The 25,129-nt window shown below is 35.4% G+C and overlaps 3 protein-coding genes across 3 annotated transcripts; all 3 read left to right on the top strand.

The window, feature by feature from the left end:
• Positions 1–3,555: 3,555 nt before the first annotated feature.
• Positions 3,556–6,317, top strand: LOC120342182 (WD repeat-containing protein 36-like). The gene has a single exon (XM_039410900.2). The coding sequence runs from the start codon at positions 3,573–3,575 to the stop codon at positions 6,315–6,317; it is 2,745 nt and encodes a 914-aa protein (XP_039266834.2). The 5' UTR covers positions 3,556–3,572.
• A 657-nt stretch (positions 6,318–6,974) lies between these two features.
• LOC120342183 (membrane progestin receptor gamma-like) lies at positions 6,975–12,129 on the top strand. Its single transcript, XM_039410901.2, has 8 exons — positions 6,975–7,277; positions 7,744–7,878; positions 8,167–8,318; positions 8,815–8,991; positions 9,329–9,479; positions 9,995–10,170; positions 10,428–10,551; positions 11,007–12,129. Exons 1-8 carry the CDS (start codon positions 7,096–7,098, stop codon positions 11,161–11,163), a joined length of 1,254 nt encoding a protein of 417 aa, XP_039266835.2. The 5' UTR covers positions 6,975–7,095; the 3' UTR covers positions 11,164–12,129.
• A 3,773-nt stretch (positions 12,130–15,902) lies between these two features.
• LOC120343080 (NAD(P)H-hydrate epimerase-like) lies at positions 15,903–17,697 on the top strand. The gene has a single exon (XM_039412162.2). It carries the CDS (start codon positions 16,089–16,091, stop codon positions 16,974–16,976), a length of 888 nt encoding a protein of 295 aa, XP_039268096.2. The 5' UTR covers positions 15,903–16,088; the 3' UTR covers positions 16,977–17,697.
• Positions 17,698–25,129: the final 7,432 nt, after the last annotated feature.

Here is a 25,129-nt window from a genome sequence, read left to right as displayed (position 1 = left end):
ACTATTTATTCTTGTGTCCTTTATTATAACTCGTATATATTTCACTAACTACTCCTAATTTATTGCAAAATGCTAGTTCGTTCTTTTATGATCGTTATTTTCAATGCAAGAAAAGGATTAACAAAACAAAAAAAACGGAAGAATTGAAAGTACCTAACACTGGTGTAGGTTGAAATTGAAATGCAATATGGAACAAGTAAAGAATGAACAAAAATTAGACAATTAAAAATAAACGGATGAATCGAATGAAACACTGGCAAAAGTAAAAATTGAAATCAAAAAGCAATATGGAACAAGTAAGGTATGAACAAAAATTCGACAGTTAAAAATAAACAGATGAATTGAAGGAAACGCTGGCAAAATCAAGAATTGTAATCATTTCCACATGGGTTAGACGGGTCTTTGCAACAGTTCTTGTGGAACCAATGTGTTTCGCTGCAGCTTTCGCAACCGACCCATTCCACCTCAATTTCCGTACTTCCATTTGGATCATTCCATAATCCACAAGCAGAGCAGGTTTCGTCTTGATTATCACTTTTCTGATTTTCTCAGAGCTCCCCGTTGATCGGCTCGGCAGAGGTTCCTGCCCGGTGTGACTTTCGATCCTCGCTTTCGTTTCACTTAATAAAGTCAAATGACAATAAACGGATAAAAACGGCAAAAAGAAACTTTGCCACTTTTTTTTCATTTTGCGCCTCACCTGTATGTGGTCCAACCTCCTGCTGTGTGCATGTATGTAGAGTTCTACGCTCACCTGTTAAAGATATTATTATCATCTGCCGACATATCTAATCTACAGACATATCTAATCATTATGATCGTATAGATACATGTTTCAGGCCTAACGTATTACCAATTGCTACGGTATCTATCGGTGTCGGAGGAAGTATGCAAAAACAAAAATCGACAAATTTCATATGCATTAAGCGTATGCATACCCATATTTTTAAATAAACAACATATGAATGAGACGATAGTGATGTTTTTGTAGGATTTAGTGACTAGGATCATGGATAAGCATAATTTTTAAATTTCACAAAACTGGGCGCCGCGATGTCTGGCGTTCAAATGTCGCAGCGAGTAACGCACGAGCTACGCAAAGTGACGTCGGCTACGAAGAGAGAGAACGGGATTTGCGTCGTTGACGTCACGCTGTACGTAATCATCAAAACGTCGATATTTTGATGTAATTTTTAAATCAAAATAATCGATTTCACTCGAATCTCGTACGACACCTTGTGATCACTGTATTTTTTTGTATACATTGTGTTCGCTCTCTAGCGCTTGGCGGTGATTTGACGAAGGTAGCGTCTGTAGAAGTCACGATTTGAGCCGCTCGAAAAAACGGTGTCATTTTTTTGGTAAAATATGATTTTTTGAATGATAAAAAATCAAATCGAGCGATTGGAGGCTACGGCAGATTCAGATATGTAAGGCCTTACTATAGAAACCGACAGAAGCGCAATACGACGAAATTTAGTTGAGATATGAATGATTGAAAATTTCATCCGAAGTTACAAGGCATCCGAAGTTAGCCGGTTTTACGGTATAATTGCGATCGCCCGAAATGGCATCTGCGCCGCCGATAAGAACTTGCTAAAGCCGACGATTTCTCTCCTATCGTGATCATTGCGACAAAAAACGAGAAAAATAGCTTGCTCGATTTCGGGTTATCGTCTGCGCGTTTTGGACGACCATCTGCATACTTCGGTGGCCTTATTACGCCACTGTGACGTCGGAATGACGTAATTTTTCGGTGACGTAGTCAGGTGGGGGTTAGGATTGACATATGCAAAAATTGTTGAGCCAGGCCAACTAGAAGTGGATGTGGTACTAAACTATACCAGACCCAAGAACTGACTGACGTTATCGGTCTCTCTCCTATTGGAATCGTTGCCACGAGAGAACTAACTGTTCGATTTCGGGTGCTCGTTTGCGCGTCTTGAATGGCAGTTCGTATAGTTTCAAAGGGCTCTATTACGTCACTGTGACGTCGTAATGCAGTAATGACGTAATTTTTGGATGGTGTAGTCAGGTGGGGGTTAGTATTGACAGGTGAAAAAATTGTCATGCTACGCCCACTAGAAGTATGTTAGGTAAGAAACTACATGAGACCCGAGAAACCAGAAACGCATACGTTAACAGCAATAAAAGATCTGTAGATACAGAGATACGGTACCGTACCCCCTGCTTGATTGCCAGGTACGGTACAGTACGGTACCTTAATAAACAATTTGCTATGGTATAGAAAACGAGGCTCTCTATTCGGGTATTTGTTGTTATTCACATTATCAAAGAAATAAAAATTATGCTTGTTCGTTGTGATCGAATATTTGAAGGCAAGTGAAGTAATTTGTAATTTTATTATTATTACTTCTTTAACCTAATCCTCCCGGTTTGACGCATGCACGACGTTTTGCAATGCTGTGTGTATACCATGAGGTCTGGAATGTTTGTTATGGTCTTGCTTGAAAGGAAATCTTATTCCCCACACAACGATATGAGAATGAACCTTATATGACATTTAGAAGTGATAAAATTTCGCTTACATATCACGCGTGTACTTCCCGCTGCGATATAAAAACGTCGCACAACAAGAAAATGATTCCATAAACCTTGGCGTTGCGCGCTAACCAATAACAAAAGCTAGTATGATAAGGTCTTATTTTGAAGGTCATTTTATATGCTACATAACATAGGAGAGTGGACATCTCACAACGTCAGGAAGTTATAAAAATATCGAGTCGTTTGATCGCAGCTGCCTCACCGAAAAAAAGTTAGGCGTTTTATCTCGCAAATTCTCCTTGTCTGACGATTATAAGCTTTTATGATTCATAATAAATGTTTTATTATGACTCACAAAAGCTTTCAACGCGATAAAGCACAAACAAACAACCGATCGATCTATCAAGCTTAGCCTGGCCTGATTCGATGTGGTGACTTCTCAAACGGAAAATTTCCAAAACGCTTGAACAACGCGCGCTATGGAAAAGCGTTTAGTATCATATGAAAGAGAAAACCAATGTGCAGTCAACTGTATAGTCACATTTCAGCTTTACAATAGCTTTAGACGTCCAACAGCTGATAGAATGAGAGAGTGTAAATATTTTTGTTATTTTTTGACGTTACGAGAGACCTCTTGAAAGAGGTGTTTTAGTTTACGGTCCTCCAGTGACATCTAGCGTATAGTACTCTAAAATACCTTTCCAATGGTATATAATTATTGTATATTGGGTAAATTTTGGGGGTCGTATGACATTAATAAAAATGTATTCAAAATTGGGCTCGATTGGGCGTCTGAAACAGGTTAAAGTATTTCAATATTATAATTAACAACAGTAAGGCGAACTTGAAAGTTCTGATGCATTAGATTCTGGATATTTTCCATATTAAAATTTTTACGGCCAAATGATCTATGATTTTATTCAGTGATTATGTTCAACCCAAGTAATATTGTAATAATATTTCGATACCTACTCTACAATCAAGCCTATGAATCAATATAAAATAGTATTTTATTTTTTACTCTATCTCACTACACAGCTACTTGACAATAATCTATATATAATAATATGGAAGGAAAAATTTTTGAAGCGTATCGTGCTCTTGGATTATACTCAACTCATATACCGCATTGTACAAGGTATCACCAGAGACAAAAAGAACATTACGTATTTGTAGCAGTTGGAAAAGTATTCCATTCATACAATTGTTCCAAGCTTGGTATAACTCAAGTCAGCAACGCCCATCCAGAAGACATTTCTTGCATTGCGGCTGATCGTTTTTTAGTTTATACTGGCTGTGGAAAAACAGTCAGAGCTTTTCAACATAATCGACAAGTGAAATATATATATGAAGGTCATAATGATGATGTTCATCTTCTGTTACCTTATTCGGAACATATCATATCAGTTGATAAATCAAGCACGGTAAAGATATGGCACATACAGTCACAAGAACTATTTACTGAAATGGAATTCAACAATAACTCATTTGAAATATCAACTATTCTACATCCAAGTACATATATGAACAAGGTTTTATTTGGATCAATTCAGGGAAAAATGCAATTGTGGAATATAAGAAAAAATGAAATGTTGTTTGAATTTTCTAATTCTGAAGACAGCTCATCTATAGTGTCTTTAGTTCAAGCTCCCGCAGTTGATGTTGTGGCAATAGGGCGTTCGAGTGGTAATATCATGCTGCATAATATTCGGGTAAATCAGGAAATTATGAAATTTCGACAAAGTGGTGGTCCTGTAATTGGTGTGGCCTTTCGTACTGATGGACCATCCACTATGGTTACTGCTAGTCCGCAAGGTAACATTGCTGTGTGGGATTTGGATGAAAAACGCTTGTTAGGCATGATGGAGCATTCTCATTCGACTGCTATTGCTGGCATGACATTTATTCATGGCCAGCCTTTGTTGCTAACTAACGCTTCGGACAACAGTATAAAAATGTGGGCTTTCGACCAGAGTGATGGAAAGGGGAGGCTACTTCGTCACAGAGATGGTCATTCAGCCCCACCCACGAAAATAAAATTTTATGGAGATAGCGGTGAAAATATTCTAACGGTTGGACTTGACTCGACCATGCGTTCTTTTTCTACAGTACATGAAGAAAAAAACAAAAGCTTAGGCCAAGCTTCGAGAAATAGATCTGCTGCAAAGAGGGTAGGAATCAGGCATGATGAAGGAAAACTATCACCAATCGTTGATTTTTGTTCTAAGACTGCCAAGGAGAGAGAATGGGATAATATTATTGCGTTTCATCATCGATATTCTCACGCAACAACATGGAATTATCAAAACTGTAGAATGGGATCATTCAAACTTCTTCATGAAAGATTTCAAAAAAATCAGCACAAAAAAAGTAATGATAAAAGCGATAATTCTATATCAAATGCACATTGCTTTGTGACTGCTGTTACAATGACTGAATGTGGAAATTTTTGTCTAATTGGTTATAATACTGGCGACCTTGATATTTATAATATTCAGTCTGGAATATACAGAGGCAGTTTTGCTGAGGGTGACAAGGAAAATAATGGAACAGCTCATGATAAATCTATCACTGGCCTTGTTGTTGATTTTCTTAACCAAATTGTCGTGTCAGCAGGCTTGGATCAGAATCTCAAGTTCTGGAAATTCAAGTCAAGGCAATTGCTGGATGTTATAAACTTACCTTCTCTCCCAGCCATACTGAATTTACAGGGTGGTAATTCAATGATTGCTGTTGCTCTTGACGATTTTTCCATCCATGTGTATGACCTAGATACAAGAAAACTTGTTAGACATTACCCTGGTTGTCAAGGTACCATTACAGATATGACGTGGAGCACTGACGGAAGATGGCTCTTATCATCAGCCATGGATTGTACTATCAAAACTTGGGAGTTACCGTCAGCACATTTGATAGATTGCTTTCTAGTTCATGCTGCCGCAGTTAGTTTAGCATTGTCACCAACTTCCGATCTTCTAGCAACTTGTCATGTAGATGATCTTGGAATTTATCTCTGGTCAAATCGTTCAATATTTACAAGAATATCTTTAAAACCACTGCCAATTGATTTCCATCCTTCAAATATTGTTGAATTACCCAAAACCGATGTCATGGATCAAGACCAAGAAAAAGATGCCGAACAACGATCAGATGAGATTGAAATTGTTGAAGACGAATCACAATTAGAAAACGGATCTTTCGAACCATTAGATGACAGTTTGGTAACTTTATCACTTTTCCCACAATCAAGATGGGCTAATTTGCTGTCTTTGGATGTCATAAAACAGAGGAATAAACCGAAAGAGCCACCAACTTTACCAAAATCTGCACCATTTTTTCTTCCTACCATAGCTGGACTTGAACCGACTTTTGATATTTCAGAAGAAAAGATAGAATCAAAGATCAACAAACGCTCTATACTTAATCCTTTGTCAGACATTGGTTTAGCATTATTAGATCAAAAATCAGAAACACCTTTTACAATAATGAATAAACTAAAAGAGTTAGGGCCATCAGCTATCGATATTGAAATACGTGGTTTGTCCCCAGATGGTGGTGGCTCAGTAGAGCTGATGTCTGCTTTCTTGTCATTTATTTCATCAATGCTGAGATCAAGGAGAGATTTTGAACTAGTTGAATCATATCTTGGATTGTTTATGAAGGTACACTCTGAGATGATATCCAGTGATTCTACACTATTGACATATCTAAGGGAGATTGAAATGGAACATAAAGCTGCATGGGACTGTCTAGGAAAAGACATTGATCAATGTGTTTGTCTTGCAAATTATGTCAAATCTTCCCTTATTTAGCAAGCAGTTTTTACTACCAATTTCAAATTTGAAGTTGAAATGATAGCAGACTGCATATATAAAAATATCCTTGTGCTATAAAAACTCAATACTTTGTATTATTGATGATTTGGTGCTTATATTCAAGCTTGGAAACACTATTGATTTTGTCATGATTCTCTGTGTTAGGTATTTTATTTTATGAAGAGTCCATGGTCCATACCAATCATGACTGCATTGAATTTTACAATGCAAAAAAATACATTTCGAAGAAAATCATGTGGGAATGGTATCTGTCTTTTTACTGCCTGCTTCGCTCTTATCACTGCCTGCCTCTATATCAGGACAAAAAATAGATACTTTTTGTGAGACTGTATCGTGGTATTGACAATTATTTCTCAGTTATCTAGCTGGTATATTTTGTAATACACTTAGCTTCAGTGAGGCAATTTTGTATCTCAATACTAGCATTTAGCAGTTCACCGAATTGCAACAATTTATTTCATTCTTCAATTTTGAATCATATAGGTTCAATTCATATGCTACATTGCATTTATTGAAATGGGAATTCAATATCAAATCAAATTAGATTGTGCTCTGATTAATAATAATTAACGCTGTCACACTATTGTAGACACATTGTGAGTTATTGGCGATATCTTTCCGTGCAAAGTTGGATTTTAAAAACTAAGTGCCTGATGAGACCTTCCAATTTTTTGTAGCAAAGATCGAGTAGGATTAATTATAATATAATGTAGAATGTAGTGCTCTGCGAGAAATTCGTTGTTGCTTTACCGTCATGGTCATGGAAAACAATAATATTTTGGAAAATATGGAATGTCATAAAAAATGCTGTTGTGCTGAAGAAAATGTTTCTAAGACACATAGTGTTGTAGGAAGATTTTTCACATTCTGTGCTTTACATTTGTTTGGATTTGACAGACATAACACTACGAGCTGTATAAAACGGAAACAAATGAAGTGAGTTAGTTTTCTTTTATGTATATTCAGATAAAAAATTACGAAATTTATCAAGATGTTAAGTACCAGGATATTTTGTCAGTAAATATTTCAATTTAAAAAAAAAAAATTAAATTGACATGGGAACTAATTGATACCATATAAACTGTATGAATGAAGTAAAAAAAACTTGAATAAGGACTGATTGAAATAACCTGGTTATTAAGATGTATTGAGAACTGATTTCATAACAAAATTTGATGTAAAAGGACGGAACGAACACCCTGTATATCTTTCAGAAAAGGCATTGTGTTGTCTCATATAAGATTTTGTGCTAAAATTTTTTTACTTATAACACTAAAAGGAATATGGTGTGAGATACCGGCTTTCTGAGATAGTCCACCAAGAGTACGACTGCATATAATGTCCAGCTTGTTTTCAATCTCATAATATGAAGTAATCTTGATCAAATTGTATAAATTCACAGAGAAGTGTCCCGAGATGCTTGGCTACAGTCGTTCGCTTTACTCAGATCTAAAGATGTTCCATCAAATCTGCAAGAAGTTTACCTCATTGTGGGATACAGACCGAATCCATCTTCATTTTCTTATTGCTTGAAAAGGTAATCCTAAAAAGGTTTGAAGAATTTCAGATTGAAATTGTCATTTTCAGGACGGTTTTCAATTGTTTGTATTCATTTAATCTTAATTACAACGGAAGCATGATATCACAATTAGTCATCTGCGAGTTTGAATGAGTAATTGTTTTGTTTGCATTCTTATTTAAACAAGGTTTGTCTTTTATGTTTGAATCATAATTTGATATAGTCAAAACTGTTGCTAAAATATAAATTTTATTTTTTTCTCTAAAATTTGTGTCAGAGCCTACTAAACTGTTTTCTCTATTGCAGCATTTTCTATCCAACCAATGAAATGATGAATTTCTGGACGCATTTTGTTGCTTTTGTCATTCTTGTCTATCGCTTTTATACAATATTTGCTTATAAACTTCAGGGGCCACTGAATGATCCACTGTATTATCCTGTATGGGTGTATTGTTTTGGTAAGAACCGTCCCACGTATTATCTTTATTTGAATTTATTATTATCTCTTCTGGTAAGGAATGGACTCATGAATCTTTCCATTTGTTCTGCAGTGTTATTGGTATTTTTACATTCATTCAAAAATGCTATGATATATGTATCGATTAATTGATCATCAAAAATATTAAGTTGGGACTGATGGTCTGTGGTTGTATTCTTGAAATCTTCTTTTAGAACCTTACGTGTTCCAGCAGTTCTTCTAGTCCCACAAACTCCCTGAGAAATTGACAAACTTGCCAAAATATTTCAGTTTAGTTTTTTTGAATAATAAGTAGCCCCTGTGAGGGAAAAGTGCAACTTATTATAAAAATCGAATATTAAAAAAAAATCTGTTTAATTAATGGATTTTAGGCAATTGATGTCCTTTTATGCTGTTCACCTAATATACTTGTATGTATTTTTCAATACAGGAATCTAAAACAAACCACAATAGCAAGGTTCATTTTTATTTTTCAGGGTTTTGTGGAATGCCATTTGGTAGCTGCCTTGCCCATCTTTTTAACTGTTATTCTCGAAATGTACGAGAAGCTTGCTGGTTTTGTGATTATGTTAGCATAACATTGAGCACATTTGCAAGCGCTATTGTATATCATCATTTTATTTGCCCATACACTTGTATCGGAGTATCCTATGGTAAGCTACTTTTTATATGACTTCATTCTTTATCTCTTGTGCTTGGAGACCTCAGCAAGTGTGTCTCTGATATGTCGTTCAAGAAAATTAGTTCAGAGTTCAGCTGAGCAAATATCTCACATGTCACAGCTGGGCTGGTGCCCCTTGAGTTGACTATTCTATACCTACATGACCTAATTAAAAAGGAAATACTAAATGTGGTAAGACCGGTAACCAAAGTGAAATTACCTCTTTCTCTTTCTTTCGTGGCGAACACTTGCTGGTTTACTCAAATTTTACCAAGTGCAATAATAACAATCTGTTGGTATGTTACAACCGTTGAAAATTTTATATTCAGATTATTACATTGAAGCCTTGGGAGTGGTAAGCATTTTAGGTCATGCAGCATGTTGTTATTCTCGTAGAATGACTTCAGGTATCCGGTATCTCTTCAGAAGCTTAGTTTTTGTTTTTCTTTATGTCGCAAGCACTCTGCCGTGTGCGTATTTGTGAGTATAGTTATATATTAAGTATATACGTAAGTCTAATTTCGCTAAATAAAATTCTGGTTACATCTGATGAACGTGTGTTTCAAGTCCGTGGGGCATAGAATATACAAAAATCTAATTGACCAATGCATTGAAAGCAGGGGTCAAGTCCCAAGGGGTTGTATGAGTGACTTGGTTCAGGTTGCTTCTCATGACAAGTACATCCGTGGAATCCAAAAAGTGCCAGGGTCAGTGTTTTGAAAATTGTTGAACCAAAATTATTTACAAGAATATAAATTACTCTCATTCTTCCCTTTACCCCTTGAAAATTCCTTCAATTGAATTCCTTCAACCTAACAAACTGACTTGTCTGTATGTACTGAGAACATAATGACATCGTGTTTGTGGTGGCCTATTTATGCAGTTAGAGAGCAATATGAATTTTTTTTCTGTGTAAAATATAAGTTGATTGGCATGGCTTATTTATTCATACATCCATTTTACAACTCCTAACTTATGACTCATTTTTGTTGCAGATATATCTTCAGGGCTGCGGAATCCCTTACTCTGATGAGTACATATGATGTACATGATGATAAGAGATGTGTGTTGGATTCAACTAATTTCATGCCAATGTTATCATTAGTCACTATATTTTGTTTCCTCACAATGTACTTCAATGTTTCCAAAGTTCCAGAAAAATATTTTCCAGGTAATTTAAGAGGAAACTTTGTTCGACAAACTATCAATACATGTGTACATACACAAATCTTTTTTATATGTTCACTGTAGCTATTTCTCTGAGGCTGAATCATTTTAAAAAAAGAAAAGGGTTTCTTAGTTTGTGTTCCGCAGTAATTAACCTATTTTCGTTCTCTTTACTTGATTTGGGTAAAAGAAAGACTCCTCCCAACTTTATGAGGTTTTTCCGATCCCACTTTGATTTTGAATACTTTCGTGGTTTTGCAGGAACCTTTGACATCATTGGCCATTCACACAACTGGATGCATATCTGCATTGGACTTGCATTTTATTTTCAAACATACCTTTTGGAAGGTCCATTGTTGGAAGCAGATGCTAGAAGAGCGACAAAGTATGTCTCTGTATATATATATATATTGTTGTTAGACTCAAAATCTGTTCTGGCTGTACTAGACAATTACCGTAATATTTTTTTGCTATATCAAGTTATTACAAATATATTTGGATAGATATTCATACAACTGATGCCTATTGTTTTGAATTTTCATGGTTGTTCTTTGGACCTTATTTGAGTTGAAATTTGCCTGTTATAGATCAGAATAGCTTGAGTAATGCAAGTTTTCCTATTAATCCGGTGGAACTGTTTTCACATATTTGTGATGTCTACAACCTTAATGCAGTGTTAATTTATTGTGTCTCAAACCAGATTATTCAACATATTATCATGTTCATCTTGTTATGACTATAAAGCTGATGCAATTGTTCTTACATAATTGTGAAGTCCATGACCTCACCTATAATTTTTGTGTCAGATTATTTTATATATTCCCTCCAAACTTTTTTCAGCACACTAACACCTGAGGATCTTCACATAACTTGGTGGAATACCATCGGGATTATGACAACTACTGCAGTGTGCTGTTTTGCTACATCATCTATCATGACATACAATCTACCATGTAGCAGTAAAAAAGAAACTACAGTGAATGGAAATTGCCGCTAAAACAAATTTTTTTACTATTTTTGTTTAACAAAAGCATTTTAAAAGCGTACTATTCGGTTCTAATTATTATATCATGATTTTGCTGTCATGCTGCTTGTTTTACCTTGCATTGACACCAAAAAATTAATTTATTTGTAGATAACTTTTTTACTTTGTGACTTGAAAATATTACCGTACTCGACGCTTAAATAAATTACTAAATATACAGGGCGTATCTATAAAACAAATTCGGATTAATTTTACACATCATTGAATTTTATATTCTTGAAATAATGATGTGATGTCTATTAATTTGGAACCTTGAAAAAAGATTCCAGTAAAAGTGGTTTTGCCTATCAGGTATCACTGTCTTACCTCTCAGGATAAATTTGAAATCGTACTTTTCGCATATGTCTCGAGTAGTCTGATGTATTCGTGTATTATGCAGTGATTGTAATATTTATTTTTATTTATTATTATTATCATAGAATTTAGTAATATCAATATTTAAATCAAAATGTGCTGTGACATTCTAATGCCTAATGCTGAAGTTTGAAAAAAAAAACTGTGATTAATAATTATTTTATTTGCTCCTATTAGTGAAGTCTTTTGAATGTGGTGCATGATTTGTCACATATCTATACTGAGTAGAAATTCATTGGTTTTGAGCTAGACATAGTCATAATACATTAAAATTAAGACGCACAGCACACACATGGTGATTGGATTGTTATGTTCTATTGTCTGACATTGCTTAAATATTTTACAAGTCAACAGTTTTGAAAAATATTATTGTGTTTTCACAATATTGTGTAGGGTGATGTCATACAATTTTTCTTATTAGACTGACATGATTGGTTTTAACATCTATGCTTGTGGAGCAACTTGTAGTTGAATTGAATGAATTAGCTGGGTATTTATGCTGTAATTGTTTTATTAATTATTTGTTACATTCAAATAAAGTCTATGCGTTGTTCAATGACTTAAACTAAAGTGAAAGGTATGGCGGAGTATGAAATGACCTATGGGTCGCAACATTGATGTCATCAATGGTCGCAACCAAAAGCTGGGTTGCCTAAAATTTCTTGGGTCGCTTACCGCGTATCACTTTCCTTTTTAACTTCCGTAGCATTGACTTATTAGCAAGATGCAAAAAAGTGACGTGACAATAGACGTTTTAGCAGCTGCTCAGACACTTTTGTCACTGGGACAGATTTTGAGACATGGTTGTTAGCATTGCCTCGATTTTGCGTTCTTTTCAGGGTTGTGTTTCGGAAATTTAAGTATGAATCAAATAACTCTTTGATCATTTTGTTTTCTCAGTAGTTTTAGTTTAATTGCAGTAATAAAAAGTTACCGTACTCTGGTCAAAGCTGTGAGAGACTGGGCTAAAATTTTCTACTGTTACTTTTGAATGACTGGTTGTTGAATGTTTTGAATCAAATTGATGGTTTGAACATGAAACACATAAAACAGTTTATAGGAGCCAGCTCGCAAGTCTACTCTTAAAACAAGCACCAAACATTTTGCAATGGTAAAAAAAAAGAATTTTCCAAAGGGTCAATGGAAGGGGAAAAACCCATATTACTAATTTCAGTTCCTGGTTAATTTTTTTGTGCTTATTTGATATTGAGGTGCTGCTCAATAGTAATTATCTACATGGGAAGTATCACAGCGTAACAACTTAGCAGCATTTATTTTGCGTAAGTGAATCTACGGGACGTTTCAAAACTGAAAGCAAGCAAGCTCAGCTTTCCAACTTTGAGGTAATTTAGGGGAAAATAAATGTTATGCAAAATGATGGTCTCTTGTAAGTCATTACTTTTGCGCCCATAAAAGTAAAACATGTCATTTGGTATTTTATAATATCCTTGGGTCGCGAGATTTTAGAAATCGATTTTTTAGAAAATTGGGTGGCTTGAAAAAAAGGCTGAGAAGGGGAATCACCACGGCTCTAGTGGGCGATGGTGGTATCTATTACATTTCCATAAAGTGCAAGACCGCGAATCATTGGTTGGTATGAACTGTGCATTACTTTGCTATTATATTTTGGGTAGCAATTTTGTCGGTATGATGCTAATGGGTATTTTTTTTATTTTAATAGCCAATGTTGACGTTAACCATATTAGTAAACTATAATCCAATGACTATGATTCATTGAGAGTACTCCTAAGCTTTGCTCAGTTGCCGCATTCAGTTTTTGCAATATTCTGTATGCATTGATGCAGATGGATTCTTCCAACTTGCATCGTTTGAATGATTGTATTGAAGTGGCTAGATCGCTGTCTAATCCCAGAAAAGTTGTGGAAGATGACACCTGCATGGAACGAATTCTAACTACGTTGGAAAAAATTTTAAAGTCTTATACCTCTGAAATATTGTTGCCAGAAATTGAAGATTTTCTAAGAAAACTTGAAGAGAATTGGGAATTAATAAAAATTGATGTTGTCAAATACTGCCCAGCGAGTATCAATTATTTGTTAAAACTGAATGCAATATTTCTTTCAAGTGTTTATTTAGATTCAAACTGCTGGAAGTCCTCAGTGAAATTTATCGCGGAATTTCCATTGCTATTTTTGTCTCCAGGATCAACAAATTGTAATAACTCGTTCTCTCCTTCAATTGGGTATTCTTGGATAAATTCTATAAGAATCTTAATTTCACCAAAGTATGGTTATAAGGAAGTATGTTCACAAATAAACATTGATCATGTAATTCATCTTTGTGAAGTTCCATCTATCTTTGTGCACAAAGAGGCATGTAAGTGCTTAGCTGAATTTGTGGTTTCACACTCAGCAGATAAACCATCTGCAATGGTGCAGCAATTTAAAACAAAGGTATATAATGCGATTACCAAAAGTTTGCCTGTGAATTCAACTCTGGAAATAATCACCAAAATGTTGTTAAACCATTATCATGCTGCTGTGATGTTTTTGTCATCTGAGCATTTTAATGAATATATTGACTCGCACAATGATCAAATACTAGAGTTATGTGTTTCCAGTAATGCCATGTTGTGCCATTTATTCCATGCTCTGTTCAATGAACATACAGATAATGAAATTCCGGATGTTACGGAAAATGTAATTTCATGTTCTACAGCATTTCAATATTCTGTAAATGCAATAGTTAGCAATCCCACAAAAAGTGTGGGTTGGAATATGTTGACCTCAGTCTTAATGCATTGTCCTTATTTGGAAAATGACAGTTTGATTTGTGGTAAGGCAATTATATCATATCCAATTGACATGCTTTTTGGAGATAAAAATGTCATTTTCAAAGACATTGGTATTTATAAAAAGTACACTGAAAAAGTGATGTCAATGCATGTAAATAGGACGAAAATGACAGCAATATTTCGCAATTCTCTGGAATCAATTTCAAAACTTTGGAAAACGAACAGTAAAGTTTATTCTGTTGAAATGATGGAACGACTGTTAAAAATGTTTGATTATATAGGCAATATGGAAAGCACCTATGCACTCAAAGATGACTCCTCAATCATTGCTGAAAATTGGAATATTATGGATGTTTTGATGAATTTAATGGTAGAGTGTTTTGATAAATTTGGGAGCAGCAACGTACAAAAGCAATTCAAAATTACTCTATTGTCTGTTATGGGGAATCGGAATGCCACTAACAGCGTTTGCTGCCTTTGTCAAAGACTCGTCATTAAAATTTTAAGCATAGGTGATGATATTCCTTTTCTGAACACATGCTTAGAAATTAAGAAGTTGAAATTACACGATCGAAGATGGGAAATCAGAGATTCAGCTTTGGAGTTTTTGTCTCAACTTTTGCTTCTAGAATCAAACAATATGACAATCAGTTCAAATTTGAAAAAGCATTATTTGGACGAAGTAATTTTACATCTTGTAAATGATTCCAACAGTTTTGTAAAAGCAACTGCATTGTTGCTATTAAAGGACATTTTAATTAAAACAAACCTTTTTGATGATTGTATTGATACTGTAGTTTTACCATCTCTGTTGAATATTTTGACTAATGAGAGAGAAGCTGCTCCTCGTCGTGCTGCAGTATTCGCTTTCTTGGAATGCCTCAAGAAAAAAGACTCTCTTGTTGAAAGCTTCCTGCATCTTTCATTTCGCAGGAAGAATATGAAAGGAGGAATTACAAGTAGAGAATTGTTAAACAAACTTGAACTTCAGAATAAAGACGAAACTCTGCATATAGAAGTATTGAATGCAGTGTTTCATTGCTTATATGGTGATTTAGATTGGGAGGTTAAATTCAATGCCATAGACATACTTGAATATTTCATACGATTTGTCAGTAGTAACATGCCATCAGTCACTAGGGTAGAAAGTGATGAAACATGTCAATACTTGAAAAAATTATTAGAATACATGTTTGAAGATTGTGATACTGTGGTAGGTGAAAAAGCTAAAAATCTATGTCATGAGTTATTTCCCCAATCATCCGAATTAAGTGAACAACATCACACTGCAACACCAGTTGATAAAGTGTGTTTGGCCGAACTTGATAGTTTATTGGAAGATGTTTTAGGTTCATTGAGACAAGAGCAACAGAAGCGTCTTACTCATGGATGTCATGGACCATCCATTGATAATGATCTTGAATATGATGATTCTGTGGTTTTAGATTGTTATTGATTGATAATCATTTAAAAATTTTCTGCGTGTTTTGCCTTAAAAAATAACATAGCCTTACCCACTATCAATTAGCATATAAGATTTGAATTGTATGAATCATTCTTATGGCGTTCAAATTTATGCCTCAATGCTAAACTGGGAATATTCTAGACCAGGGTTCTTCAAACTGGGGTCCCGACTCCGGACCTGCCCGGTGGGTCGCAGTGCCCATCGTTGTACGCTTCTTCTTTTTGCCTCCACTTATCGGATCTTAATTTGTGCTATTTATTACTAGTTCTTATTTGATTCCAGGTTATGTCTATTTAGTGTATTATGCTGACTAGATGTTTCTTTAGATCTTTGTATGTGGTATCCTTTGCGCAGTGTGCAACACTAGTTGTTTGTGGACCGAGGCAGAGTTTTCTACACTGGGGAAATTACAACTTGAAGAGAATCAATCCCATTTGCAAAAAAAAGATGTCAAATGAATCTTGTTCTGGAGTGAAATTGCTTGGACAGAAGGAGGCACAAGATATTGATAATGAGCTTTTTAACGACTATAAATTCAGTGTTGACCAGCTCATGGAATTAGCAGGATTGAGTTGTGCACATGCAATCACAAGAGCATATCCTATTACTGATGATAAAAAATCTTTGAATACATTGGTGATATGTGGACCTGGTAATAATGGAGGAGATGGATTAGTTTGTGCAAGACATTTGAAACTTTTTGGTTATGAACCAGTTATTTATTATCCTAAAAGGCCGAAGAAAACCTTGTTTGAAAATCTTGTGACTCAGTGTGAAAAGATGAATTTAGAATTTGTAGATTCTATGCAATCTATCGGCAATCTTGAAAAATATGATTTCATTGTAGATGGCATATTTGGCTTTAGTTTCAAACCTGGATCTGGGGTGAGGCCTCCGTTTGACGAGATCTTGAAAACTTTACATGAAACAAAAGTGCCTATTTGTAGTATTGATGTTCCATCTGGATGGGATGTTGAGCAAGGACCTGCTGCTATGGATCCCAACCTAACATTCGAAGCAGATTGTTTAATTTCGCTCACAGCACCTAAATTATGTGCAAAATTTTTTAAAGGCCGCCATCACTTTTTGGGAGGGCGATTCGTACCAGAGTCCTTGGAAAATAAATACTCGTTAAATTTGCCAAAATATCCTTCCACAGATTGCATACTGGACTTGAAATGTTCTCTTTAGTATGACCGAGAAACGGAATCAATTACCATATGCTTTTTAATATACTTTTCCAATATAATTTTTTTACTGCAATATCACTAATTACATCATATCAATTGTAAGTTGTTTGATTGCGCTACTGAATTTATGAATTTACAGCAGCTGGGTGTCCCAACAATTCATCTGATATGTTCGGATCATAATTTGGAGCAATGCTTCAAACAAGAACATACGTGGTATCCGATTTGGAATGTCGACTTCTGATTTCCTTAGGTTATACAGAAAATTGCTGGTAAACAAAGAAACCGTATTTTGGATCTTTTTTATTGAGAACTTATTTATTATATATTATTATTATATATATATTATAAATTATGACTTAGCAACGGCGATAAATCTCTAATATAACGATAAAACCAATAAAAAGTCGAGCTTCTTTCGCTTTGTCCTTTACCCTTTGGATGTGGGATACACCATACTAGGTATTGTGTTGTTAATTGCAAAATCGATATAACACGTGGTGTGGGAGAGATGGATGCAGCATTCTCACATCTACTATAATTGAGTTTGCATCGAAATTGAATTCCCGTTCAACGTCTAGCTCGAAGTATTTGTCCGATAGTAATTGCTTGTTGGACATTTACTGTGTCCAGCTTTATTGCCTTAGATACGGACTTGTGTAGTTGAGCAAATTCTAATCATGTTAATCAATTTCTCCAATTGAATAAACTGCCAATATTTATACACTTTGTTGTCAGGAAAATGGACATCAGCAGACAACACATGAGAGCGAGAATTTATTGTTTTTGTCAAACCAGAAAGCGACCATACACACATGTAAATATATATATATATGCAAAATATGAATTCAAATTTTTCGGTATATGACTGGGTGGTAACGATACGACCGATAAGGTCGTCAGAGTCTGTTACCACCTAATACTAATCGCCATGCTGATTTCGAAATATGAATAAAAAAAAATGAGAGCGAAGTATCAGAAAAGGTTGTGCTTGAAATAAAAATTGTACCGAAATTTGTTTGGAAGAAAGTTATGCTCAATACACAGTTGTATGAAGATTCAATTAGCGATTATTGGTTTAAATAATGCTATAGAGGTGAAAGTTTCTCATGAAATATTACTATTGTACATATGATTTGAACGGTCAAAGAGGACTGACTGTAAGTCATTTTTTAACAATTCTGGGTGTTGTATAACAACCAAACGGATGCACAATGAAACAAGAAGCAATAGGTCAAACTTCTCACTGATTTTTCTCAAACAACTGGACTAATTCCGCGAGCAGAATATTGCGAATGCCGTAACGGGATACAACGACTGTGTGAGTAGTGCTTTCATATTATTTTATTATCGTAGAACCGTTTATTTGAAATGGATGGAACTAAGAATTCAATAATCAACTTTCGCAGTTACTATATATATTTCAATTGTGTGCTGATCAAATATTTTCTCTTCTGGTTCGGGAGGATCGGGCAATAACTACACCTACATTTCCGATCTTTTTTCATTGTAGATTCGTTAATTTCAACAAATAGTATAATAAGCCAAGCCAAATTCATTTATTAGGATTACGCTGCTTATACATATTTATAAAAACGGAGATCTGACAGTTGTACTAATTTCGGCATTGTCTTGTATGTGTCCGCTGCCAAACGCCAAGAATGTCTCGATCTTAATTAATTTTCTGTTCTGGTATAAAATTCACGACAGATGGTTAGTGAACAAATCAGTGTTCAGTAATCAGCGCACGCGTTTTTGTTTCATACGATGGAAGCAAATGGGTAACGCCCCCCGCAAGTCTTTCCCAACAGCTAGGGTTTTGTTTTTCTTCAATTCTAAAAAACATCGTGTTTTAAAACAAGGGCTTGTTTTAAATCCACTTTTTTTTTAAATACCCCTTGCATCGCCGCGAAACTACGCCAAAACGTTGCATTCTGGCAGCTGCACACGCAGCCGAAATTATAATTTCAAAAATGTAAGTAAAAATTCTTATTTTGACTTTTACTTCTATTGCGTACATTTATCGCCACGTTAGTATCTCCACTAAAGTCGTAAGATTTTAACCGAAATGTTTATCCGAGATACCAGAGAGACGTTTTGAGTAAGAAAAATCATGAAACTTAGCTCACGAGCCTTCTACAAAAGCAATTAGATCAAGGGTTGTAAGACATTGTTACGGTTAAAAACAATTCTTTTTGAACAAATTGCTACCAATAGCCTTAGTCGCTAAGCCCTTGCCACACTGAGACAATAAGTTTTCAGAAAATAGTTTACTACAATACAAAACACGTTCAAAAATCATTATTTTGAATAGTAGATTAAGAATATATGTATATATAATATCAAGTAAGCCGAAGTCAGGCAAGAGCAGCAGTAGATCAGTAAATTGAATCAGCGTACTTGTTGGAAGCAGTTACAGTAAGTATCTACTAGGCAATCCCTGGCTGGTCACTCACTGTCTTTATTTTTTAATTGCTGATCTATAAATATTTTTGAAGAAAATCAGTTATTGTGGATTTTAAACACATATTTCGGTTGGTATACATGTTTATATCACAAATGTAAAACTTTGCTCTCTCAAAAATTGCCTTCATGATTTTATCCATCTTCGCTTTCATCACTGTCAATATCAACCTTAACTTGGAATTTACTTCGTACTTTCTTTTTCTTGTCCCCGGTTTTAGTTGTATCCAAAATTTGAAGATTGGCTAGTTCTATTTCCATGTTCTGCCTGGTTTTGAATGACTCAGATTGGGATGATTCCTGGTTCTTCGACTTTTCGTCAGTCTCACCATGACCAGTGGCTTCGGTTTTTATTGGTTCGTCTTTCACTTTTTCTTCGCGCAAAGACGGCAAAATCAAGTAATCCTCTTTCAGAAGGTTTTGAATAAAAGTGCTTTTAATTTTTTGCTTAGATTTTTTGATGTTCGTGGTATTTAACTTCGGCCCACGAGTGCTGTAGCCCAAATTCAACAACGTTTTATTCCGTGTTTCGTATGTATCGCGAGCCGTAATCATGTGCGTTTGTAAATCTGCCTCTTCATTCAATTCTCTTTGTGGATAGCCTCTCCTTGCTTGCGTTTTTCTCAACAATGTCAGGTACGTAAGACTGGACAGCAAAATAGAAATAACAGCAGCTGGAAGAATCACTCTACAGCAGCATAATCCCAGAGACACCATGCTAAACTATGGTTGTGTAATGATGCATTATTTGAGTCGAGTCACGAAAGCGCGAGACAAACCTTAGTCATCTTCTTCTCTTTGACCAATGTAGGCCGTTGTTTGTTTGTTGACACCATTCACGATCACACGATAGATGAAAAGGCTGATTGCACAATTCCATTAATTGCCCTGTTAATTACGCCTGATTGCAGAATTACGACATTTTATGGATGTCAATATAATACATTCGCAGACAATGAAGACTGGTGGAATAATTGACAAGTAAAATCCAACGCTGACAAGACGACCTATTCATACGGCGGACCACGACCTCTTATCTGGTAGCCAGTCCATATCGGGCATGGAAATAGTAAATCAATTAAGAGTCCTGCAGAATCGGGCCTTAACATTGTTTTGGGACATAAAGTTTTTTTTATTGTTTAGATATAATGTCGATGACATAAATAATGATACCCAGGTGGGTGTGGAGTATATAATGTTGAGCAATTGATGATGACGCACAGCCTGAATCATAACCTGGTACACATGCAATGTTCAGGATGTGCGCCATCTTGGTACGAATACTTCGGGAGCACCTTTTCGGTAAAAACAATTATTTCATAACTACATGGGTTAGTTTTGAATACATAGTAACATTGCATCTCCTTACAATGTCAGAAATTCAATTTTAGTAGACTAAATGGTAGTTTATTTCACTAATATAAGCCTAAATACATCGACAGCATCTAGCCACTTTTTTGCGCTCGTCAAACTACATTTGTGTTGCTGTGGGCATTTCGTTTTCCTGCTTAAAGCTTAGGGACCTGGGAAATATTTTATTAGTTGGAATGGATTGGAATATTCGACCTCGTCTTTCACTCCGAACAAGGCTATGTAAAACCATCCACTGGTATCTAACGATGTGTAACGTATTTTCTTTTGGAAGAACCGGAACCTTTCAGGTGCAGCATCGACTTTGGCCTAATTAATATATCCTTGTGGAGATAGAAGGTATGCGTATGCGAAACCGAGATTTGCACCTGTTATGCCAACATAGTTGAGTCAAACATTTTGATCACTAGTACATCACACACATTTACCTGCGTGCTTCGGTTGTACGTAGTAACGCGCACATTTTTGCGAACATGCATCAAATTCCACTTGTTTATTGAGCTATAGGTTTTTGACGAGCTTTTGTGTATGATTTCATTCCATAGAATTTGTATGCTGTTTTAAAGAATACTAGTTTCAGCTTTCTTATTCATTCAAACCGCGTGTTGGAAGTAAGTTTTGTAATACTGCGTGTTGGATTTCAAGTGGTTTATTTATATTCATCACTTGACATCCTTAAATCGGTGATGCCAGTAAATCTTTAATACAAAAAAATCAGTATCATCTGCAATAAAAACAGCAGCACCTACTCAAATGACAGCTGGGGGATGGATACTCATATTATCTGCTCCATCGCGTGCCTCTTACCAGTTTACATGAGTGCCTAGGCTCAGCCAGAGACAAAAAGTTTCGGACTGCGGTTGGCGTGACGAAATGTTTTTGAATATATATTCCACAATACGATTATTTGATGCATATTACTGAAAGTTACGCCTTATATGTCTCTTCCCATTGCACTATTCCTTTACTGATATTCAATAATATGACGCTCATCTGACATTGTTTTTCAAGTGTGTAGATAGGTATAATCCTTTCCACGCTGTTCAGATGGGAATGCGCGAATATATCTGAGAATCGCTAATATTGGTTTGCAATGCGATGAAATCCCATCTTGGCATTTCTGCCTCTCGCAATTGCTGCGTATATTTATTGGAGAAGTTCTGTGGCGTGGTTATCAAATGAAGAACACATGGGAGTATTTTTTCCACTTCTCTACTACTCTCAGACCTTGACATTTTGTCAAATCTTTTTTCCATTTAACCTTTTTTTTGAAACATCCCCAACAACCACAATTAATTCTGTCATTAAACTTCCAAAACACACAGATAAAATCATCAACAGATGCATATCACCAAGTCCTAAGTAGATATTGCTAAATTGTTCTTTATTTTACCATTTTTCATGTAATGCTTGTTGGTAAACCTGTTATCTATCGTTAATACAGCACATTTGACTATGTTGTAGTAGTGTAACTTTTTTGGCCTCACATTTTTGATATTTGTATTCAGATCTCTTGGCCTTGGGGCTCTGTCAAACAAAGTTACATATAAAATATTGGTTGTAAGTTGCAAAACATGATCATGTTGTTGGAATAACTCGGCATTTTATCACCCGTATATATATCATTCATTGTCGAGAATAATAAGGAAATCATAAAATCTAAAACCTGTTTTCGTGAAGTTTTTGTTGTAGCTGAATTCGAGGGAAAGCATGACAACAGGCAAGAGAAGCACGGTAGCCTCTTATAGTTTATGACAGGGTTTCCTGAAGGGGACCCCAGCCTCCTTGGAGGCCACTGATCGGTTATCTGGGAGCACGAACAAACAGATGGAAATGCGAATATATAATAACAATGTATTTTTATAGAAGAGAAGCAAATGTGTTGAAAGTCTGTGGTAGTTTGAAAAGCATTGGCATGGAACATAAGAATGAACTACATTCTTTCCCAGGGATATACTATAAAATGCAGCAATTTTCTCATTCTTGTTCTCGTGATAGCATTATCTTTCTTTCACTGCATCGTCGTGATCATCCCGCTGCATAACAATCCTTGCTAGCAAATAATTGACTGTTTTCCACCGGGTCTATATCCACTTGAACCACTGCCGGCTGCATTAGCGGGCTTGTATTGTTAATTGCAACAAGAGCGGGTATTTTGAAATAGTACTCTTTATTTTACGCGTATGTTTCAACAGTATTTCCATATATATGGGTCGCGAACCAAAGCTGGGTTCAAAAAATACCTAAAAGTTATTGATTTTTATTTCATAGTAAATTTGGTGCTTCCGTTGTTTGTGCACCAAGATGGCGCACAACATGAACATAGTATTGTAACAGGTTATGGTTCAGGTTGTGCGCCATTATGGTGCACAGATTTGATGAAAAACACTAATACAAATATCAAGCCGTAAAAAAAATTGCTCAAGGCTGCAAACTCCACACCCATGTAGAAATGATGGGCAATAACCCCAATAAGATGAATAATCACAAATAAAAAAAACTTTATGTCTGAAAACAAGGTTGGGCCGAAAAAGGCCCCTTATCTGCCGGACCAGTGTTCCCTCTAAGGTGTGCGCGTGTGCGCGCGCACACAGCTTTCAGAGGCTGCGCACACGCATAGATTTACTGCGCACAGACGTAATGTAACAATGTGCTCGGTTGGCAGGTTATAAGTTTTTTGTTGACCCACTTATTACCCGGTTAGAACTCCAAAATTTCTTTATTGGTTTTTGCACAAATGTTATTCATTTCCAAAAAAGTGCGCACACACCATAATTTCTGCGCACACATACTACAAAAAATTAGAGGGAACATTGTGCCGGACTATAAGCTTTCAGCATGATTAGAGGGGTTGTCTAGCTTTAGGAAATAGGTTGTGCATCAGAACAAGTGGAGCAGTCAAAATAATATGAATTGTCATATATATATTTTTCAGGACGTCGTGATGATCAATTTATAAGCTTACTAATTCGACATAAAATGTGTATACATCAACAAAACTTGCTGACTGATGGATCATCCGTGATGAATCTGAACTGACCCCAGTGATCAACAACATCAATTAAATTTCCTTGCCAATAATCCACGAATTCAAAAACCTCACCTGTACTCTACTTTTTTGTGTGGAAATCTCTCTCTTTCTCTCTCTCTCTCTCTCTCTCTCATAATAACCATATATTCCTGTAACCGATTTTCCTTCCTCGATATCATACTGCCTTCAGTAATTTTAATTATAACTACCGGTGATTAATGGTATTTGAAGTAATTTGGACTTTAACTTTGGCTAGTTTTGGTTTCAATTTGGTGAGTGAAGCAGGTCTAGCCCACCTCTTCATGCATCCAACTTGGCAATTCTATTTGGGCAATTTGGTATTAGATGACTCCAACTTCCGTGTTTCCCCAAAAATAAGACTTGGCCTGAATTTTAAAAATGATTTCAATATAAGCCCTCCCCTTGAGATGATTGAATAAATGATTGATAATCTATGTTTTGTAGTTATTTTGACTAAAACGTGTTATTTATAAGTTAATGGATATCGGTTTTCATATTTTGTATATTTGAAAATCTCGTAATTTTCTACTTTATAATTTTTTTTTGATAAATGGAAATATGAGAAATCCCCCGAAAATGAGTCCTAGTGTTATTTTTCGGAAGAAAATTTAAATAAGACTCGGTCTTATTTTCAAGAAAACACGGTATAATCAGCTTGACCCAATCTTTTGGGGAATGTTTTTTTTCCACAGTATATAACTCCTGTTGGCTAATTCGGTATCCAATTTGGCAATCCGCATAAAGTTATTAATATGGTGTTGCAAAATTTTTATTTATGCGTTTGCACATTTTTCTTTTTTACTGAGTAATTGATCTTATCATATCTCGGTGATTGTGTGTGTGTGCCTTAATAAGTTTTAATACTTTTGGGTGAGCGAACACGAACTACTTCTTTTATCAATACCTTTCCATCTAAAATCTGTACGTTTCAAACCTTACTTGAGGTTTTGTTTGATTTTCCGATCCTATGATCAGTTTTATTTATTTTGTTTTTATCAATTACTTATCGTCTAACTCTAATATGCTTATTAGGGAGTCGAAATAAACTTAGAACCCATCAAATCCCGCAATATACCGGTACAAATCCGCTAATCCACGGAAAGTCGTTATCGTTGAAGTCACATCGCAAGCGTGTTGTTTGCACTTCAACGGAATGTTCCACAACCAGGATAGGGAATCTGTATAATGATTTCCAATGCTAATTTATTACATTTTCAAAAATCTTCATTCATATTTTTTCATCGTTTTTATCATCTTAATTCTAGAGC

Source organism: Styela clava, chromosome 3 (assembly GCF_964204865.1).
Source record: "Styela clava chromosome 3, kaStyClav1.hap1.2, whole genome shotgun sequence".
Lineage (NCBI taxonomy): Eukaryota > Metazoa > Chordata > Ascidiacea > Stolidobranchia > Styelidae > Styela > Styela clava.
This window is presented reverse-complemented; position numbering and strand designations above follow the sequence as displayed.